Here is a 20122-nt window from a genome sequence, read left to right as displayed (position 1 = left end):
GCTGTTCACTTAAATCCATCCGCGCATCCGCATGCACCCAGGCCGTGCTTCCTGAGGCTGCTCCCACCCCGACTCCCCACCCCTGGTGCCTGGGTGTGGAGGGGAGACTGCCTTGCAGTAAGGCTCCTGGCCACTGCTGCTCCAGAGGTGGAGACCTCCGCCCTTGCCCTGCCTGCCTTCTCTTGGGCTCAGCTCAATACCCTTGGCCTGAGTCACCCAAACTGTGGTCACAGTCATCCATCTCCTAGGTGTGGGCCGTGTGTCTGTCCTGCTCCACCGTGAGTTACTTGATGTTTTCTTTCAATCCACTCCAGTTCACGTATTACATATTCAGCCTTGAAATCCCTAGTTTTTGTGCATGTGATATATTCTCTGCCTAACACCCGTGTTCCATGTACCACTGGGGACAGACACTCTACACTCTGGGAACTGCTGTTCCAGGCCAACTTGACTTCCCTCCTGCCTCTTTCCTGGAGTTCTGCTCTATCTGCTCTCCCCGCCCCAGGGCTGACCTCAGAGCAGGCTGCACACACGGTCCCTCATCCTCTCCCACTGCCCAGCGAGGCCAAGGTCAGCACTAGCCTCACACAGCCATGATTCTCTGGTCTGACTGATGCCTGGGGTTTGCTCTGGGGGCTGCACCAGGCCTCTCAGTGTGGGGGGATCGCTGAGGTCTGCTCTTGTGACACAGGAGGGCTACTAGGGGTGGTTGAGTCTATTTATCCCTGTGGTTTGCGTAGGGGGAGCGGGGGGAGGGAGTGGAATTGGAACCAATACCGCAAGGCTGAGAAATCAGATAAGAACTAGCCCTTGCTTCCACCCATGGACGGCCTGGGCCAGGGAAGACAGGGGTCTACACAAATGTCATTTCCAAAACACTAAGAGTTAACCCTTCACGGTGCCATTTCCCACAGAAATCTTTCCAGAACGTTTGCTTTCTCAAGCAGAATGCACCAATCTTGTCCTGCTGAGCTGCATCACTGCAGGCAGGAACAAAGAACACGCAATGTTTCTGCATCTCATTTGGGGTTTTCTGGCTCCTGCCCTGTGGCTGACAGTGGGTCGGCCTCTACAGCTTCCCCATCTCTTTCTTGGTAGCAGACAGAACTGAGCTCAAGTCCTGGCTCTGTCATTACTAAAGATTTGACCTTGGGTGGGTTGTGCTTCCTTTCTTTAGCTTTCTCAGATGTAGAAAAAACCCCAAAAAACACAGAAATAGTCCATTCTTTGTAGAGTTCTTGTCCAGATTAAAAGACATGACATAAAGCACAAAGATCACTCTCTGGTATATGTGGGGTACCAAGGCTGGTAAAACTATGTGTAGATTAAATCAATTCTGATGGACAGACGATGGTCTCTCCCATAGGTAAGGCTTTGCAACAGTTATTTCAGCCACTCAGAGCCCTTTTATCTGTTTTTGTTTTTGTTTTTGTTTTTGCGGTACGCGGGCCTCTCACTGCTGTGGTCTCTCCCCGTTGCGGAGCACAGACTCCGGACGCGCAGGCTCAGCGGCCATGGCTCACGGGCCCAGCCGCTCTGCGGCATGTGGGATCTTCCCAGGCCGGGGCACGAAACCGTGTCCCCTGCATCGGCAGGCAGACTCCCAACCACTGTGCCACCAGGGAAGCCCCAGAGCCCTTTTATCTGAAATCTAGCTTTGAGAATCTGTTTAAGGAGGTGCTTAGAACATGTCCATGGCTCATCTGCTCGTGTATTTTCCTTCTCCATGTCTCTCCCCACTACAGAGGTTAGGATGTGGGCTCTGGAACAATTCACCTGAGCTGAATCCCAGTCCCGCCGCTTGCTCAGCCATGGAGCTCTGGCAGGCTATGTCTCCTTCCCCAGCTATCAAGAGCCCCCTCCCTGGGTGGTCAGGCTGATTCAGTGACAGGCGGCACCATTCCTCCCTGTGTGCGCCCTCCTCCCCAGCCACCTCTGCCTCCACGTTCTCCACTCCTACGAGATACTCAGCTGGAACTCTGGGCCCAATGGAACCTTGGGTTTTCCCAAGAAAAGACTGGCTTTGGGTTATCTGATGAAATTAATGATGATGCCCTTATTTTTAGTTTGGGCAAAGATAGCCAGTCAACTTCCTGTCTCTGTCTACAGATTCTATTTATTGTCCTGACCTGTCTGGGCACATGTCCTCCCAAGTGCCATTCAAGAAAGCGGAGGGTGCAAAGTCTGGCAGAGACATAATGATGCTTGTTTTCACGGCAGCCTAAATAAGGAACCTCTGAAGAAGCTGCTATACCAGTAACCTCCTCCAGCTCCACCAGCACTCCCCTAGAATTTCCCTATTTTATTATTATCTTTCCCGTTGGCCATCGATCAGTATCATATTAGCTTTAGGACCATTTCCCCTTATCTTTAATTGCCGATCAAAGTTCTGCTCTTTTTTTTTTTTTTTCCAAAACTCTTTAGCTACAGGAAATAATTTAGACTCCTTGGTCTAGGATTAACTTTCCAGACTCAACGTACCTGGGGTGCCTGGAATGTTCCTAATATCAGCTAACGTTTAATGAGCACCTACGTGGTGGCAACACCAAGGTGTATGATTCCTAACCACACACGGTGATGTAGGCGGTTAGGAATTATTATTCTATTATTATGCGCATTTTATAGATGAAGAATATGAGGTACAGAGAGGCTAAGTCATTCTCCTGCTGGAAAGGGCAGAGCTGGAATTCAAATATGGGTCCGCCTGATGCAAAAGCCCGTGCACGCGCCTCTCAGCCGACGCTGACCCTGGCTTTGGGAGCCACGTCAACGGATTTGGGAGGTTTCATGGATTTGGGGTCTCCAGCTTTCCACTCATGAGGCTGCAGGAGAGCAGAAGGCGGGCGGGGCTCCGGGGGAGAGGTGGGGAGGACGGCATCAGGAGCGGGTACCCCTCGGGAAGTTACCCGCTGGCTGAGTCCTTCCATCATTTGGCAAACTGTCCCCCAGCCCTTCCCTGGGCACAAGGGGATGGAGACAAAGCTGAAGTGGGCTGAGAGGCTGTGGGGTAGGGGTGTGTGCAGCGGTTGAGGATACAAGCGTTCAAATCACATGGCTCAGATGCCTGTGCTGGGGGCTTGCGGAACCACAGGTAAAATACCTGGGCTCCGGAGCATATGACCTCGGCAGGCTGTTTAACCTCTCTGTGCTTCGTTTTCCTCATCTGTCAAATGGGGAGAAAAACAATACCAAACTCATACAGTTATTGAGGGTTAAATAGCTCAACTTCTTGAAGAGCTTAGAACAGTGTCTGACACATAGAAAGCCCCCAGTTACTGAGTTTGTTTTTTTCTTTTTACAAAAATGGGCAACTTCCCTGGCGGTCCAGTGGTTAAGACTCCGCGCTTCCAATGCAGGGGTCACGGGTTCAACCCCTGGTTGGGGAACTAAGATTCCCACCAGCTGTGCAGCACAGCCCAAAAAAAAAAAATTAATAATAACAATTAAAATACACCTCGCTGGGAATTCCCTTGTGGTCCAGTGGTTAGGAATCCACGTTTCCACAGCAGGGGTCACGGGTTCAATCCCTGGTCGGGTAACTAAGATCCCACATGCCGTGCAGAGCAACCAAAAAAAAAAAAGAGGTAATAGACGGTATATATCCTTTTGTCGTCTGACATTTTAACTTTTTAAACTCAGTATATCGTGAGCATATTTCCATGTATGTATACAGACCTACATCATTGCCAGCAGCATTTTATTGTCACCACCATCTGTGGTTAATTTTGCCATCCACATTTGTTGTTTCCAATTTTTTGCTATTATATGCTGAACTAAGTGTCTTTATAGATAAAACATTTCCTTAAATAAATCTTCTTTAAATTAAAAAATTAAGTTAAATTAAAATTACCCGGGCCTGGAAAGGTGGCTGGCCTCATGGGCTGCTCCGTTTCTTGTTCATCATCAGCGTTTCTTACAGAAGCTGCCAAAGGCTTTCCTGGCTTCACCGTATCCAAGAAGTCTGGGATGGAAGACTTGATTTCAGGAACTGATTTCCCTGAAATGAGGTGGGAAGAAAGAAAGCTATTATCATTCAATGAAGGGGGCTAGCCATCAACAGGCTGGGTCCAGAAATCAGAGACCTTGATCAGAGTCTTGCCTCAGCCTCAAGTTCATGATGTGCCCCCCGAGAGTTGTTTTTCCCTCTGGGCCTCGGCCTCCCCATGTGTAAGGTGTAGCTCTTGGACCCGACAATGGTCCAGCTGACATACTCTGTCAGACACACCTACTTCCAGTCCTACCTGCTGTGTGACCTTAGACAAGTCACTTTCCTTCTCTGAGCTTGTTTCCTCACCTATGAAACAGAGAGATGATCATCATGATAACATGATAACATCTGCTTGCCTCCCTCACAGGGCTGTTGGGAGCGGGGAATGAGAGTGCAGACATGCAAGGCCTCTGCAGACCACACGGTTCCCTGAACACGTGGGGAAGTCAAAGATCTCCACCCGGCTGAGTCCCTAAGTCGAGCCCCTAAATATAAAAGTACTGGCAGTCCTCCAGCTTCCCCTTCCAAGAGCAGTGGAGACATGTGCATCCTTCCCTGTTTTAGAGACAGGAAGCCTGAAAATAGCAGCCACGTCAACTGCCAGCCGACACCGCACAATGCACGGCCAGGCCCAGCTCTGCGCGCAAGCAATCCTCCCCAGGTCCCTTGCTGCAGCCTGGTGGAGATGAGGACCCTGAGGCCTGAGCAGCTTAAGTGGCTTGTCTGAGATCACACAGCCTGGTCAGGCAGGACCGGCTCAAAGAGCCTGGGTGGAGGTCACCTGTTTTTCCAGAGTAATCACTTCTTTGCATTGCATTGGGAAACCCCAAAGGTGCCAGACGGTGTGTCTCCACCAGCTTCCACAGAGCCTGCTACGAGTGAACCTGCTTCCTCTCCCTTCCCCCCACCACTGCCATTCTCTCTCCAGGATGGTCCCAGCCTCCAGCTCCAGTGGCCTCCAGAGCCCTCCCCAGGCTGCATCTTACTAAAATACAGACCTGGCCTCACCACCTCCCTGCTTAAAGCCTTTACGACTCCCCACTGGCAGGATAAGGCACACACTCTTCACGTGAGCCCTCCTATCTCCCCACTGCCTCCCAGACCAAATCCAAATTCTACAGCCCTGCATTCAAGGCCCTTCACCCTCTGGTGGTCAGAGGTGGACCCATGTTTGAGAACCGAAAACACAGAGGGCACTGAAGCCCAGGGAGGGCCAGCCCACTCGCTCACTCTCACGTGGGCACCAGGTGGAGCTGAGACAAAACACACGCTTCCAGCCTTTGAGTCTCCAGGAGCATTTATTCCAACAGGTAAACAGTGTCTCTCTCTCTCAACAAAACCGATCGTCACCACGGGACCAAGCACGGGACCAAGCTTCTCAAATCCGAGCTGTGGGACTAGAATAATATCAGCAACGCCTCAGCGAACGGCACTCCAGTGTGTACGGCACGACGCAGATTTATTTGGTTTTCCTGACGACCTCTGATGGTTAACAGAATTCTCTGCATTTTATTAGCATATTGAGGCTCAGACGGGTAAAATGGTTTGTCCCGAGTCAAACAGCTGATGGGATTCAAACCTGGGGCTGGTTTCCCTGTCATCCGGTCCGGCAGAACCACTCACATGGCCACTGTCCTCAGCATCCCTACTCCCCTCTGCAGGGGGGCCCCGACTGAGGAACAGCAGGACAAAGGGTACGAGCAAGTGAGGAAAGGCCAGAAGGCCGAATGGGGGATAGTGGGTGACTTTTTCCATGTTTCCTTTACTGACATACTGTTCTTTTAAATGGAACCATCTTCTAAAAGAAGTAGCAGAGCTTGGCGGTTCAGAGTCCAGGCTCTGACCTGACACCAGCTCCCTCACCTCCCAGCTGTGTTTGCTTTGGATAACTTCCATGAGACTAAGGGAGATAGCACATGTTAACCAATGAGCTCAAAAGATGGGCACTTCATGCGTGGTGCTGTGATCATATTTTTAAAACACCGGGTCACCTCTTAAACAGCCCAGAGCGGGTGTAAGGGGCGTAGTTCGGGAGTCTTTCCGTTTTCATTTAACACAACTCCGCACCATGTGCACTTTTTTGTTGTTTTACTGTATTTGTTTTTTTTCATTGCGGTAAAATACACTTAACGTGAAATTTATCATCTTAATCATTTTAAAGTCTAGGGCTTCCCTGGTGGCGCAGTGGTTGAGAGTCCGCCTGCCGATGCAGGGGACACGGGTTCGTGACCCGGTCTGGGAAGATCCCACATGCCGCGGAGCAGCTGGGCCCGTGAGCCATGGCCGCTGAGCCTGCGCGTCCGGACCTGTGCCCCGCAACGGGAGAGGCCACAACAGTGAGAGGCCCGCGTACCGGAAAAAAAAAAAAAAGTAAAAAAAAAAAGTCTACAGTTCAGTGGCATTGCGCACATTCACGCCGCTGTCCAGCCGCCACCACCATCCATCTCCAGAACTTTTTCATCTTCCCAAACTGAAACTCTGCCCTCATTAAACACCAACTCCCCCTCCCCGCTCCTCCAGCCCCTGGCAACCACCATTCTACTTCTGTCTCTTTAAATGAATTTATTCTTTTAAATATTTTGACTTGTGTGAGGTTTTTTTTTTTCACTTTAATAGTAACTAAAAAGATGTATGTGGATATCCATGATATGGAGAGGTGTTAATATATTTTTTAATTGAGATATAATTGGCATAGAACATTATATTAGTTTCAGGTATATATCATAATGATTTGATATTTGTATGTACTGTGAAATGATCACCACAGTAAGTCTAGTTAACATCCATCACCACACAGTTACGAATTTTTTCTTGTGATGAGATCTTTTAAGGTCTACCCTCTTAGCAACTTACAACTATGCGAGGTACAGTATTGTTAACTCCAGTCACCACGCCGCACATTACATCCCCTGTACCTATTTATCTTGTAACTGGAAGTTCTCCCTTTTGACCCTTTTTGGGCCCGCGCTCCACCTCTGGCAACCACCAATATATTGTTGACTGACAATGAAAGAGGATATATAATGTGTTACCCAGGTTTTTTTTCTTTGTAAAATATGTGGGAAAGAACCCGAAGAATATACAGGAAATGCTAACTGTGAACATTTCTGGATGGTGTGATTATCAAGGACCGTATAATTGTGGGTTGGGGGGGTTATTTGCATTTGGCAGAATCTTTCAACAATGATCATGTATGTATCAGTTGCACAGTAAATTGTTTCTTAAGAGAAAAGTCAGTAAGCAAGCTTGCTCGAACAGGGACGAGAACGGAGCCTTCCGATGAGGGTGAGTAGCCCGAACGCAGGTGAGCAGCAGATGCAGGGCCCGCTCGCTCCTGGATTTTGCCACTGATGGTCTAGGACGTGCCCTTGACACCTTCACTGTGTGTGTCCTCACCCCAGCCCTAGGGGTAGCAAAGAGGGAAACGGAAGCTCAGGGAGGCGGGGTCCCCTGCCAGAACCAATGGCTGAGCAGGATTTACGGCCCCTGTGGGGACCCCGGAGAACAGAACACACACTTCGTTTCTCCCCACTTGGGGTCCTCAGGCACCACGCGCCCCCAACCCAATCGCCTCAGGGAGAGGCCCTTCTGGCCCAAACTGGGATCCCAGAAGCGGCTCCTCCCCAAGGGCAGCCCTACCGGCAGGACTCACAGACTCCCACGTCTCTGCTCACGTAATGCACTGCTCTCCACAGGCACAGGGTGACACCGTCCCTCGTGCAAAGTGACAACTGTGCCGGTGAGAGTCACTGGCAGTGAAGGCTGACTCGTGAGAAGATCCAGGGCAGAAGCAAAGACCCCAGGAGGAAGGGGTCCCAATGCCACTCTGAGCCCTCTCCCCCCCCGCCCTCCCCTCTCTGGCCCAGGGAGACGGCCCCTTGACGCACCCTCCCTCCACCAACTGCCTCAGTTGGGGTCCTACCCGTGTACCTCAAAGGGCCATGTTCACGCCATCCTCATGATGACATCTGTGTATGAGACACAAGGGCAGATGTGACTCCTCTGTGGCCCCAGCTCCCCTCGCGTCAGGCAGGCCGGGCCTGCTGGTGAAGGGGACCCCAGACAGCCCACCACAGTAGGAGGTGTTCCTGGCTGCATCAGCTTCTAAAGGTGCCACCTGCACCCCAACTGCCTGCGTCCCCAGAATAAGCGGCACTTCCCCCCGTCCAAGGTCCGGCTGAGCCTGTTTCGTCATCAGACAAATGGAAGTGAAGGTGACGGTCCCGGCCTGACCTAACTTCAGTGTCCTATTCCTTATTTCTTTCCCTTTCTGCACAGATCTTTGCCCCTCCGTCAAGACCTATGTGGCAGGAATACCAAAGCCACCCACCCATTTGTGGCTGACCTCCCTGGCCTCTACCAACAGGGGATAGAAAAGGCTTCATTATGTTCTCAACCTATGGTGAGTCTGCAGTGACAGACAGGGGCCTACAGCTGGCACCGTGGTCCATGCAAACATGTGGGACTGGGGCACATGCCCGCCCGAGGAGGGAACAGCCCTGAGGCATGGGCACCAGCACCGGCGGGTGCCAGCCTGAGACAGAGCTTGTCAGCGCATTTCTGCTGCAGCGCCCCCTCCCACCTAGTCACACACGAGGGCCCCACCCAGCCACAGAGGCCAACGTCAGGCCTGCAGTTACAATCAGATGACAAGCTTCAGTTTCCTGTGAAACCCCCGTTTCAGCCCTCTGTGGGTGTTCAGATGCAGACAATAAATAAGAGGCATAAACAGGACACATCTTCATTTTGACGCTTAGGTTGCCAGTGCCCGATTGCCCGAGCTTAGCTGGAAGGCGCAGGGCAGGCCTTTGCTTGCCTCTTTTCCCACCAGCAAACCCAGAAGAGAGAGAAACTGTGGCTTTTCTGCCCTTAATGCCTGGAAGCTTACCCCTGATAGCTGAGCAGATATAACACCCACTCCTTTGGGCCGGTACGTAAACCAGAGTGCCGTTGAAATAAAAATAGAACATCGAGGGCAGGATGGAGCAAAGGAGGACAAAATGTTCATGAAGAAGGGTCATGACGAGCTTTAAATCTCACGAGTTTCCTGTGAGTTTCCTGTCTGCCAAGGCCAGGACCAAAAAGCAAGCTGGTTATGTCATCTATTCCTATGACTAATGTACGGGAACAGCCTCGTGCTTCCAGGACAGCACTCTTACTTCCGCTGGAATCTCACAAAGATTCCATGCATAAAGTTAATTCTGCAGGATCATGAGATCCAAAAATAGGAATTGTGATCACAGAGTAGAAGCGAGAGCAAGTGTGGGGAAGTTTCCAGAGCCAGGCTTTCTAATCCTAGCTGTACGCGCAAGGACAGATTTCTTAACCCTCTGAGCTTCATTTGCATCTTCTGTGGAGTCAGAAGAATTATAACCCCTCTGTCCCAGAACAGTCCCAGGACTCAGTGGGACCAGATACAAAAAGCAGCTGGGCCAAGGCCAAGGCCAGGACACAAACTGTGACATAGTCATCCTCTGTCCTCTGTCCTCTCTCCCTACCCAAAAGGACCTCTGATCCCAACTTAGGGTCTCTGTAGGAAGCAAATGGGGTGGATGGCTGTATCCAACAGTTTAAACCCTCTAATAGGGACTTCCCTGGTGGTACAGTGGTTAAGAATCCACCTGCCAAGGCAGGGGACATGGGTTCGATCCCTGGTCCAGGAAGATCCCACATGCCGCGGAGCAACTAAACCCGTGTACCACAACTACTGAGCCTGAGCTCTAAAGCATGCGAGCCACAACTACTGAGCCCACGCGCCACAACTACTGAAGCCCACGAGCCTAGAGCCCACGCTCCACAACAAGAGAAGCCACTGCAACGAGAAGTGCGCACACCACAACAAAGAGTAGCCCCCGCTGGCTGCAACTAGAGAAAGCCCGCGCGTGCCAAAATGAAGACCCAACGCAGCCAAAAAAAACAAAAAAGAAAAAAAAACCCTCTAATGGACACATGACTCTCAGTGGGCAGTGGCAGGGCCTTGAAGGTGCAGTGGCCGTGGGGATGAGTAATACAGAAGCCCAGCTAGACCTGCTTCCGCCCGCTGTGTCGTTGGCAGCCCCTGGTCACACACAGGAGGACAGGCAGCTTGGAGTTCTCCCTGCCAGTGCCCCTAGGGACGGGAGGGGATGCCAGTGCTCGAAATAACAGGTTCAGTGTCTGTGGGCACCAAGGGGTTGATGCATTGGTTCTCAGATCCATTAAATCAGAGTCTGGATGCTTTCGAAAGTTCCGTAGGTGAGGCTGAGAACGACTGGCTCAACCCGGAGGGATGAGGGTTGAGTTTCTGGCACCAGGGGGCAGAGAAAGGGGGCAAAAGCATTCCTCTGTGCTCTCTCCACAGTTCCCAGGGGACGATGGGCCTGATCCCCTTTTCTCTCTGCTTTGTATTTTCAGGATGTCCCACTCTCTCTAATGAGCACAAGAGCCCAAAGATGAACTCAGGGCTTCCAGCCCGCCATGCACACCGCAGCCAGGCTCACGGGCAAGGGAAACGCTCCAAATCTCATCCGACAAGTGGGATGAGGAACTGTACCCTACACCCCCAGAGATGATGAGATAAGTAAGTGCTCAACAGTTATAAGCTACCATTGTAATTTACTATCATTAGGATCATCACCCCTGAGTCTAGGTCAGGCTTTTTGTTTTGTCCTAAGTGCTTTCCCATAGGTGTGGCCTACTGAATTCAGAGGACACCTCTGGGGAGAAAGCCCAGTTGCTCTCTCCAGTTTATACTTGCGTAAAGTGAAACCTGAAACAGTTCTCTTATTTACATGTTTACATTACATGTTTATTGAGGTCCCGCTTCCTTTGGTCAAAAGGCTTAGGTGTGCTGGGCCCTTGGCAGAGGGGCCTGGGTCCTCCTCGCCGGCTGGCAGCCTGGGAACATTTAACACAGTGGCAAATCCGGGAGCCACATGCTTGAGCAGAGGGGACTCCAGCTGCCGGCAAGGTCTTTCCCCAGTGAGCACAGTCTGGAATTGCCCACACTCTGCTCAGCCCTCAAAGTAAACAGTGAGGTAATATTTATAAATTTGTTTTTATTCTTTGTATTTATTCTGACTCATGTGGCTGAAACAGATCCCTTCTAGAGCAAATGAAAGTGATTCATCCCTAACTAAAGAACCTAGGTGCCAGCTGGCCGTATCAAGACAAAAAGAGCTTTCTGGACCCTCTCTTTTCCTTTTCCTTTCCCTCCCAATCCCTGGGCTCAACCTTCCTGGGCATCCAAGGTCCACGTACACAAACCACTCAAAACTCCCAACTCAAGCTAGACGGGAAGTTAGGCAAATAAGAGGGCATGACCTTGTCTTAAGACCTAATCGCCCTATCACGGCTCCTCCACTGGACCTGCTCACCGGCTGCTAAAATGACTCATCCATCCTTATTCATTTATTCACTGTGTTAGGGGCTGGGGGCTCTGACTTATCAAAACTCACACGACAGTTAAAAGATACCTAATTTTAAACCGGGAGGAGTTCTATGCTGACAACAAACTGGAGGAAGGGAGGGGGGCACCTGACACTGACTTACACAGGGTGCCCGGGGCAGACTTCTGTGGGCAGGTGCCATTTAAGCAGAGACCCAGAAGATGAGAGGGATGAGCCACGGGAAGAATGCAAGGGAGCTGGGGAGGGGCCCGCATTCTAAGGGGAAGGAATAGCATATGCGAAAATCCTGAGGAAGAAAACACTTCGGTGCATCTCCTCAAATGAAGGATGACCCTAGCGGCTGAGCTGAATGAATGCGGGGGAAAGTAGCCAAGATGAGGTGAGAGAACCGGGCAAGGGTTAGTCCACGTGAGATCTCGTAGGCCGTGGTTAGGCAGAACCTTAAAATAAATCCCCTTGAACTGAGGTACCCAGTAGCTGAGACAGGGCTTACCAAATAGTCATTTGCTCCCGCTCAGACTCCAGCCTCCCTTGCAGTTAGGCTGGGGCCACGTAACCGGTTCTGGCCAATGGATTTTAAGTGGAAATGCTACTGTCACTTCCTGGACAAAGCAATTAAGAGCTGGCGAGCCTCGTCCATCTGTCTCTCCCCCTCCACAGTGACCCTGGAAGCCGTGCACTCCCAATGGCCTGCCGAGTGCCAGAAGGCAGGAGCCAGCACTGCACTTGGAGAAACTGATTCTTTGCTGTGTTGAACAGCTGAGATTTCTGGGTTTATCTGTGACCTCCACATAACGTAGCCCATCCTGATTAATGGGTAACCTCGACATGTGTCCAAAGCTCGTAACCCAGAGGAGCTGCTTACGACCGCATTGCACAGACTGGGAGCTCAGTAAACTGCAGCTCCTCTCCCTCCAGCTCGTACCCGTCCTCTCTGAAAAACTGGGGGCTGGTTTAGAGGCACCACACACAAGCCCCTCTGTCCATGCTCACATTTACTCCCAAGAAACCCGCAGTGATTAAAGCCTCGCTCTTTTCCAGTGGAATAACTAACACACAGAAGGACAGTCAGAAGACCATCCTGAGCCCCTCAGCAAGGATGTGCAAAGAGCCTCGCATCGCTCGTGTTCTGAAGCGCCCCCATTTACGAGAAAAGCAGACAGGGCAACGTCTACGCCTATTTTTCAGAGACTTGATGCCATCTAGTGACCTCCCCCAGCAGGGGTTAAGGTCACGCAGACCTGCATCCCTTTCCAGCCGGTTGCTTACTTGCTGTGTGGCTTTGGGCAAGTTACTTATCCCTGCACCTCAGTTTCCTCATCTGTAAAATGGGAATAGCGAGATTTGTGAGATAAGATGCTTGCCTGGCACATATTAGGTGCTAAATACAAGTTATGACTAGCATTCAGTTAACAGTGACTCCTGGCCAGGACTTTGGCGGGGGGGGGGGGGTGCGGGGGGGGGGTGGTCTTGGCCCTGTGCAGCGCCACGCCCAGGGGCAAGTCTCCAGGGGCCCCAGGGTCTGAGTCCTTCCCACGCTTTTTTGTCCCCTAGTGGTAGGAAAGGGGCGGATGTTGGGAAAACTTCCAGGAGAACACACACGAGCCCTGTCTGGCCCTTGCAACAGCTCAGCCTCTTTGGGAGAGAAAGGGTGTGTTCTCTTCCATTTCACTTTAGGCAGCAGATAGAAATTCCCCACGCAGTGAAAGCCCGGCTCCGGGAAGGAAATGACTTTGGCTGAGCTGCCAAACCAAAAGTTAGAAACTGTGAAAACTGCACAACCGAGACGAGACGCGTGAAAACTGGGAAACTTGAAAGAAACCCCCAGGAAGATGCTGGCAGCAGATGGGAAGATGAGACCTTGGTCACTTCCCTTGGAGTCCCTTCAGGTTCCAGAAGCTTCTTGCTTTCCTACTCAGTTGACGCCTGGAACCTCACAGGCCCCTGTTCCCCACTGTGGCCAGAGCAATGGGGGTACTCCCAGGTAGAAGCCCTCGAAAACCTTCCCTACACTCCTGATGAAAGTAGACCTGACCACACCCAAGCATTGCTCCTTCCCACCACCCGGCCTTTGCACGTGCTGTTCCCTCTGCCCGGATACACCTGTGTGGTCGGCCCGCCAGTCCTTTGAATGGAGGCTCAAGTTTCAGCTCCTTAGGGAAGCTTCCCCAGATGAGATCAAACCTTCTCCTCTCCTACCCTCCTACCTACCTACCCACCCGACCTACACTTCTCCTTTGAGCACTCCTGCTGTGGTTGGGTACACGTCTCTATGCCATCATCCTGTTCATGCCCGTCTCCCACACTAAACTGTAAGCTCCTTGAGGTCAGAGCCCTTGTCTGTATTTCCACTGCTGCGTCCCCGGCACCTAGCACACAGCAGGCACTGGATAATATGTCTCAGTTCACTACTGACTCTCTTGTCCAGATTTTGTGTATCTAACTCTCTATGGGGAGGAACGAGGGAGAGTGTCACCTCACGAATCAGGCACACCTGGTTTCGAGCCTCCATGCTCAGAGTTAGAGCCATCAGACCCCCACCATCGGCAGGCTCAGGTCCCCTGCCTCCTCAGTGCCGTTTAATCAGGTCCCCTGCCTGCCGCAGTGGCCGTGATGACAGCCGACCTGCCTCTGGCTGGAAGCCACAGCTCTGATACATCAGCCTCTGCCTTGATTCCGGCTCCTGAGACCCGCAGATGCCAGCACCTAGACCCTGGAGCCTGGCTCACAGCCCTCTCCCTAAATAAGCCTGGTGGTCGGGAAAAGTCCCCCTCAGGAGTAGGACTCTCACGTTTTAAGCCCCAGGGTGATGGCTGGCCCTAGCCTCCAGGGTCAGACTCTCCTGACGTTGAATGCTGACCTGGCCGTGCAAATGCTGCCCCTGGTCCCCCAGACTCTCTATAAAGAGGCTCCCCTGGGATGCCCAGCAATTGCACCATGGCCACCATTGTACCAGAGCACTGATTCCCACAGTGTACTGGTTCCATGGGAATATTAATAAGTATCAAATGAAAAGGGGGCTCTGTGGTCAAATGTAAATGGAAAACCCCGACCTAAATAGATTTCTTTGCTATAGAACTTATCAGATCCTTAAAACGTTGGGTGTGCACTGTGACTCTCCAAAGGTAGGGGGCACTGATAAAGCATACAGATATCCCAAGGCTAGTGATTCATGAAACCTCTAGTTGCACGGCGTAACTTGCTGGAGCACACATCTGGGGCATGTGATTGGGGAAATGCTACTCTGCACCATGACTCGCCCTGCGGACGTCCTATGCACACGGTACTTTCCCCATCACAGAAAGACATTTTTTCAATCAGGACACAAAGGCGGCATTCCTCTTCCTGTCCTGACCCAGAGACTGGGGCTTCATCCAAGACCCAGCTCTTCCCTGTGGGCTCAGAAGAGCCTGGAGATGTGAAGACATCCATGGAAGACCACTTTATGACGGGTCTTTGCCAGAAGTCGGGAGGTGAAAGTGGAGAGGGGAGGGTAAGAAAGGGCGAGTAAACGACGCTTCACCTCACAAAGTGACGCACCAAGAGGCACTGCCTAGAGCGCATGGAAAAATAATTATATGTGTAACGATATTAGTTAAAGGTTAGAAAAACGACCTACAGACCCACAGAGGAGCCAAAGGGGGAGAGGAGGTATGTACAGCCAAATCCTGGTCTAGGAAGTGAATGGATAATATATAAATTGATATATATGAAAAGAACAGGAGAAGCACATTATTTAGAGATGGTACAAATGTGGTAGAGAATAGCCATTCCCCTTGTCTTCCTATATTCTAGAAGTTTTAGCTAGACATACGGCTGCTAAAAACCACATTTTTTAGCTACTGCCAGACTCCCTTTGCAGCTAATTGTGGTCATGTGACTAGGTTCTAGCTAATAGAACTTTGTGAAGTGATAAAGCGCATCTTTCAGATTGTACCCTTAGAAGGAAAGAAAATCCCCTCCCCTTCCTGCTGCCTGGAATGTGGAAAAGAGAGGAACAGCCGGAGCGAGTATCTCAAACCACAAGGTGGAAGCCACGTGCGCAGGGCAGCAGAATAAGGTAGAAAAAACGCTCGAATCCCTGACACTGTGGACCCACCCTATCAGCTTTGGATTGCCGACACACACACCGCTAGTGGAAAGAAACCCTCTTTTAGTTTAACCTGGTGTTGTTTTGGCCTTTCCTACCGGAGCTAAATCAATATAATAATGCTCCAGGTGGGAAGGACCCAGATATTGCAGACTGGAAAGCTGATTACTGTGCTTACACCAAAGCAAAACCGTCACCCGTGACCCTCGGAAGGCAGGCCACGTGCTACGAGCACCCATAACTCTAAGGGGAGAAGCTGAAAATGCTCTGAATGTTGGTACACGTTGCTTCTCTTTTAGGGACCTCCAACAGAGGGAGAAGAACTCCACTGGAGCCAGACCGTGTTCAAGCAGAGATGAAAAGGAAGACTCTTGGCCTGTAGCAGACAATCCAAGTTGACCAAGAACCCCCCTGTCAGGGGCCCTGAAGGGTCAGCCCCAGCAGGAGGTGATACCATGGCCCCAACCATTCTAATCCCCACTCCACCTTTCTCAGTCCACTGATGAACTGCAGGAGGGGCTCTCTGCCAGACACAGAGCCCAGAAACAAGAGTCAAGATAAGAGTGCTTCCGCCCCATCTAAGCTATTGTTTCAGGTGGCCCCGAGGGAGGCTCCAGGCGTGCACCTTCCATTAGGAGGAGGGGGGGCAGGCCGAGCACACAGGCCACCAAGAGGAAGAACAAACCTTTCAGGGTTAAGAATGAAGCTACCTAGGCCAGATCATCAGCTGTGGCTGTCACACAGAGAACTGATGAGAAGCCAAGAGACCAGAAGTTTCCAGCATTTTGAGAGACCTGTACCGCCAAAGAAGCCACCGTCCTGGTGTGACAAAAGCCGGCCATTATTTGACGCCACAGCTCCTCCCAGGTGCCCAAACCCCTCCCCCAGCAGGAAGTGGGCTGTGAAAGCCGTGTAGCCCCCCCATAAGGGCAGCCTCTCCAGTTCCCACTTCCACTGAGGCCACAGGCATGCTCCCCCAATGTCTACCCCACCCCCCAAGACAGAGCCAGTAGTCAGAGAACCAGGTGCTGGGTCAGCGGTTCTTAAACTTTTATCTGCACCTGAATATCCTGGAGGGAGACTCAGGACTCCACCCCTGGCGTTTCTGAATCGGCAGCTGAGGTCAGGCCTGAGAACCTGCATTTCTAACAAGCTCCCAGGGGATGCTGATGCTCAGAAGTCCAGGGAACACACTTTGAGGATCACTGGTCAACTGAGAAGAACAAGGGGCTGCCAGATGGACCAAACAAAGGACCCACTCCCCTTGCCAGAAGACACTCCCCTGGGGAAAGGGTGAGCACGTTTTGCTCGTGGGAGGAAGGGTGCATGTGGATACTTGGGTGGCCCAAAGCAGAGGGCTGTAGGAAGACAGCTGGCCCTCCAGTATGTATCCCCTCCTCTGCTAGAGTAACAGACGCTTTAGTTGTGCACACAGGCTCCCAGCTACAGATTACATTTCCCAGCCTCCCCTGCAACTAGGCGTGATCATGTGACCAGTCCTGGCCAACGGCCTGGGAAGGGAGGTTATGTTGCAGCTTCCAGGGGACCGTGCCCTTCTTGTAGGCTGGAAGGCACGTGTGGAGGCACAGAGTAGCCGTCTCAGGTAGGAGCTGGGAGCCGGCTGTCCCAGACGGCAGAGCAATGAAAATGAAAGAAACTGGTCCTTGACACTGGGCAGCTGCCCTATGAGCCCTGGGCAGCTTGGACGGTCACAGGAGAGAGGAATAAACGTCTGTCTCATTTAAGTCACTACAGCCTACCCTTAGTAACAGCAATGAACCTGGGATGCTAATACAGGAAGCCACCAAGAAACAGCTAAAAGAGCAAAATGGTTGACACTGGCAAGCAGATTTGCCAGAAGAAGGAATGGTAAGCCTTCTGCACTCATTTATTCTAATTCTTATAACATTTCGTGTTTGACAATCGAACAATAATGGTCTTGGCAATTAAGGCTAAGAAGATACCAAGGAACAGAGACCCACGCACCTAGCTCTCTGTACAATGGCACTAGCAGCCCCAGAGCACGTGATTTCAAGACACTGGACACACATGTGGCCCCCTGGGAACCCCACACTCCACCTTCCGGTTCACATACAACCTATGGAAGGCCTCTGCTACATGCAAATACTTACGACCTGGAGTCGTAAGTCTCTGAGGACAACACTTTGTCTCTGGGACTTTTGGTGTCTGGTTTTCAAGCTCTGTTTTATTCAAACTTATTCTTAAAGCTCTCTAAGAAGTGGTGGGCAGAAGTCAGGTTCTCAAACTGCTGTGGGCAACCGAGCAAGTTCATAAACAATCTTCAGCAAGTAAATGCAAACTAAGGTTTAACTAACGTTACAACTAGGGAAGGGAAAACTGACCGGTTGGAATAACAGAAACTTAGTATGCTTCACATATGCCCTCTATATTCACTTCCAAAAAGTGACCAAGATTTATGGCACTTTTTCTCCCTAATGAAAAACAAACAAACAGCAAAAAAAAATCCAAGATACAGAAAGGGGAAGTGTCTTGCCTGAGGACTGAAGGCAATAGTGACAATACAACCGAACTCCCAAAACAAAAGTGGATGCGGAGACAGGCTTGAACCTCTCTTCCTCAGGCAATTTTAATCAGCAAGGCTAAGCAGCAGAGAAAAGAGGATTGGGGAACACAGGTGGACTCTCACAGCCCTGAGAGGTTAGAGGAGGTTGGAACCGGAAAACAGGGAACTGAGTAAAGTTCTAAGAAGAAAGGATGACAGACAAATATCACTGTTTCCTGGAAGCCCAAACACCGAGTGCGGTGAAGTTCCCGTGAGAAAAGCTAAGAAGGAGGGCTCTGATCCAAACGCGCCTGGGTGCGACCGGACCTGTGCCCTTGGGGGAGGCTCTGAGCCGTTCCTGACCTCCATGTCCTCAGGGGGAGAAGGGGCTCCTTAGATCGCCCACCTCGAGGGGCTGCTGGGAGGAGCCACGCTCAGCGCCTGGTGCCTCGAAAGTGCCCAGTCAGTGTCAGCTTCAAACAGAATGTCACGCTGCAATGAGTATGTTTCTCTGAATCTGGCACTATGTTGTGTGCTGACCTCAAATCGTTAAGAATATACTCGAGATTAGTCAACAGCCAGGTTCTGACGTCAGTGGCAAGCTGGTGTGTCCAGTGAGAGGCCTGTGTCTCAATCCCCAGTACGTCTCTGCCCACAGGCCTCGGGACACCCCTGCAGCATCCCAGTGCCCTGCAAAGACAAAACCGGCGTCCCCCTCCCCAAAGTGGCCTGAGCAGGAGGCCTGGTCCCTCCATTCTGACTGTACCTGACCCAGCGGCTTTCCCGCTCCCCCTCTGCAGCACCCCCTCTCCACACCTACCTCTCTCCCTCTCTCCCTCTCTCTCTCTCTCTCTCTCTCTGGCATCCTTGGGTGGGCATGAATTTCCTCACCTCTTTTTGAACCCATTAAGAGTTTATCACTGGACTTCCCTGGTGGCGCAGTGGTTAAGAATCCACCTGCCAATGCAGGGGACACGGGTTTGAGCCCTGGTCCGGGAAGATCCCACATGTCGCAGAGCAACTAAGCCTGTGCGCCACAACTACTGAGCCTGTGCTCTAGAGCCCGCGCGCCACAACTACTGAGCCCATGCACCACAACTACTGAAACCCACGCACCTAGAACCTGTGCTCCGCAACAAGAGAAGCCACCGCAACGAGAAGCCTGCGCACCACAATGAAGAGTAGCCCCCGCTCACCACAACCAGAGAAAGCCTGCACGCGGCAACGAAGACCCAACGCAGCCAAAAATAAAATAAATAAAAAATAAATTTTTAAAAAAAGAGTTTACCACTAATTCTCTCAAAACATGAAAAGTATGTGAAGGCACATCTACTCCATAATCAGTTCTACCACGTGCCAGGTTCTGGGGATGCAGACAAGCCAGACAGGGGTCTGCACGCAGCTACACAGGATAGGCATTGGCCGCACCAACCAACCAATGTGGCATGGGTCTGAGCAGGTCTCCACCTGTAAGGCCACCCTGGTGTCTCCTGACTTATCTCTGAGGGTGGAGGTCTCTAAGCCCCCACTCCTCCTCCTGGAAGCCCTCCCTGATTTAGTCAGGCAGGTGCTGAACTGAGGTCTGTTGGTTCAGCCAGGTTATTCCCAGCTCAGGAACCCCAGCCAGGACAGCTCCAGGGCCCACAGGGTCTTCCACAGGCCTCTGGGGCTCTGAATGCCCTGCTCTCTACCTCCCACACCAGCTCTATGCTAGTTCCTGCAACACCCCAGGCCTTTGCACAAGGGCCTTTGTCCCCTCTCCCCTGGGCTTTCTTCCTCCAGCTCTTCACGTGGCTGTCTTCTTTCCATTCCTCCAACTTCACCTCCTCAGACTGGCCTTCCATGACAACCGTGTTCTAGAAGGCTCCCCTACCTTGTCACTCCATCCCCTTATTTTTACTTGTTTTCCTGTCTACTGACTGTCTCCTCATGACTATGCTCTCCACGAGGGCAGAGGACCTATGGCTTTGCCCACCTGTATTCCAGGACCTCGGACAGCATCAGGCACTGGCCAGGGGCTCGGTGAGCACCTGTGAGAAGTCTGGCTCACTGTCCCACACTGAAGGGGTCTCTTTGGGGACATGGCGGGGGGGGTCCAGGTGGAGATAATCAGACCCCTCATCCCCCTGCCT

At 51.6% G+C, this 20122-nt stretch overlaps 1 protein-coding gene across 1 annotated transcript in view; it reads right to left on the bottom strand.

Annotated features, from left to right (window-relative positions):
- Positions 1 to 20122, bottom strand: part of IRAK2 (interleukin 1 receptor associated kinase 2) — a 58456-nt gene that overhangs the window by 27707 nt on the left and 10627 nt on the right. Inside the window, exon 3 of the mRNA XM_060023046.1 lies at positions 3851 to 3997. Coding sequence (XP_059879029.1) covers positions 3851 to 3997 — 147 coding nt within the window. The remainder of the gene's footprint in view (positions 1 to 3850; positions 3998 to 20122) is intronic.

This window comes from Delphinus delphis, chromosome 10 (genome assembly GCF_949987515.2).
Source record: "Delphinus delphis chromosome 10, mDelDel1.2, whole genome shotgun sequence".
NCBI classification, from domain to species: Eukaryota; Metazoa; Chordata; class Mammalia; order Artiodactyla; family Delphinidae; genus Delphinus; species Delphinus delphis.
The sequence above is the reverse complement of the archived record's forward strand: the minus strand, read 5'-3'. Positions and strand labels throughout refer to the sequence as shown.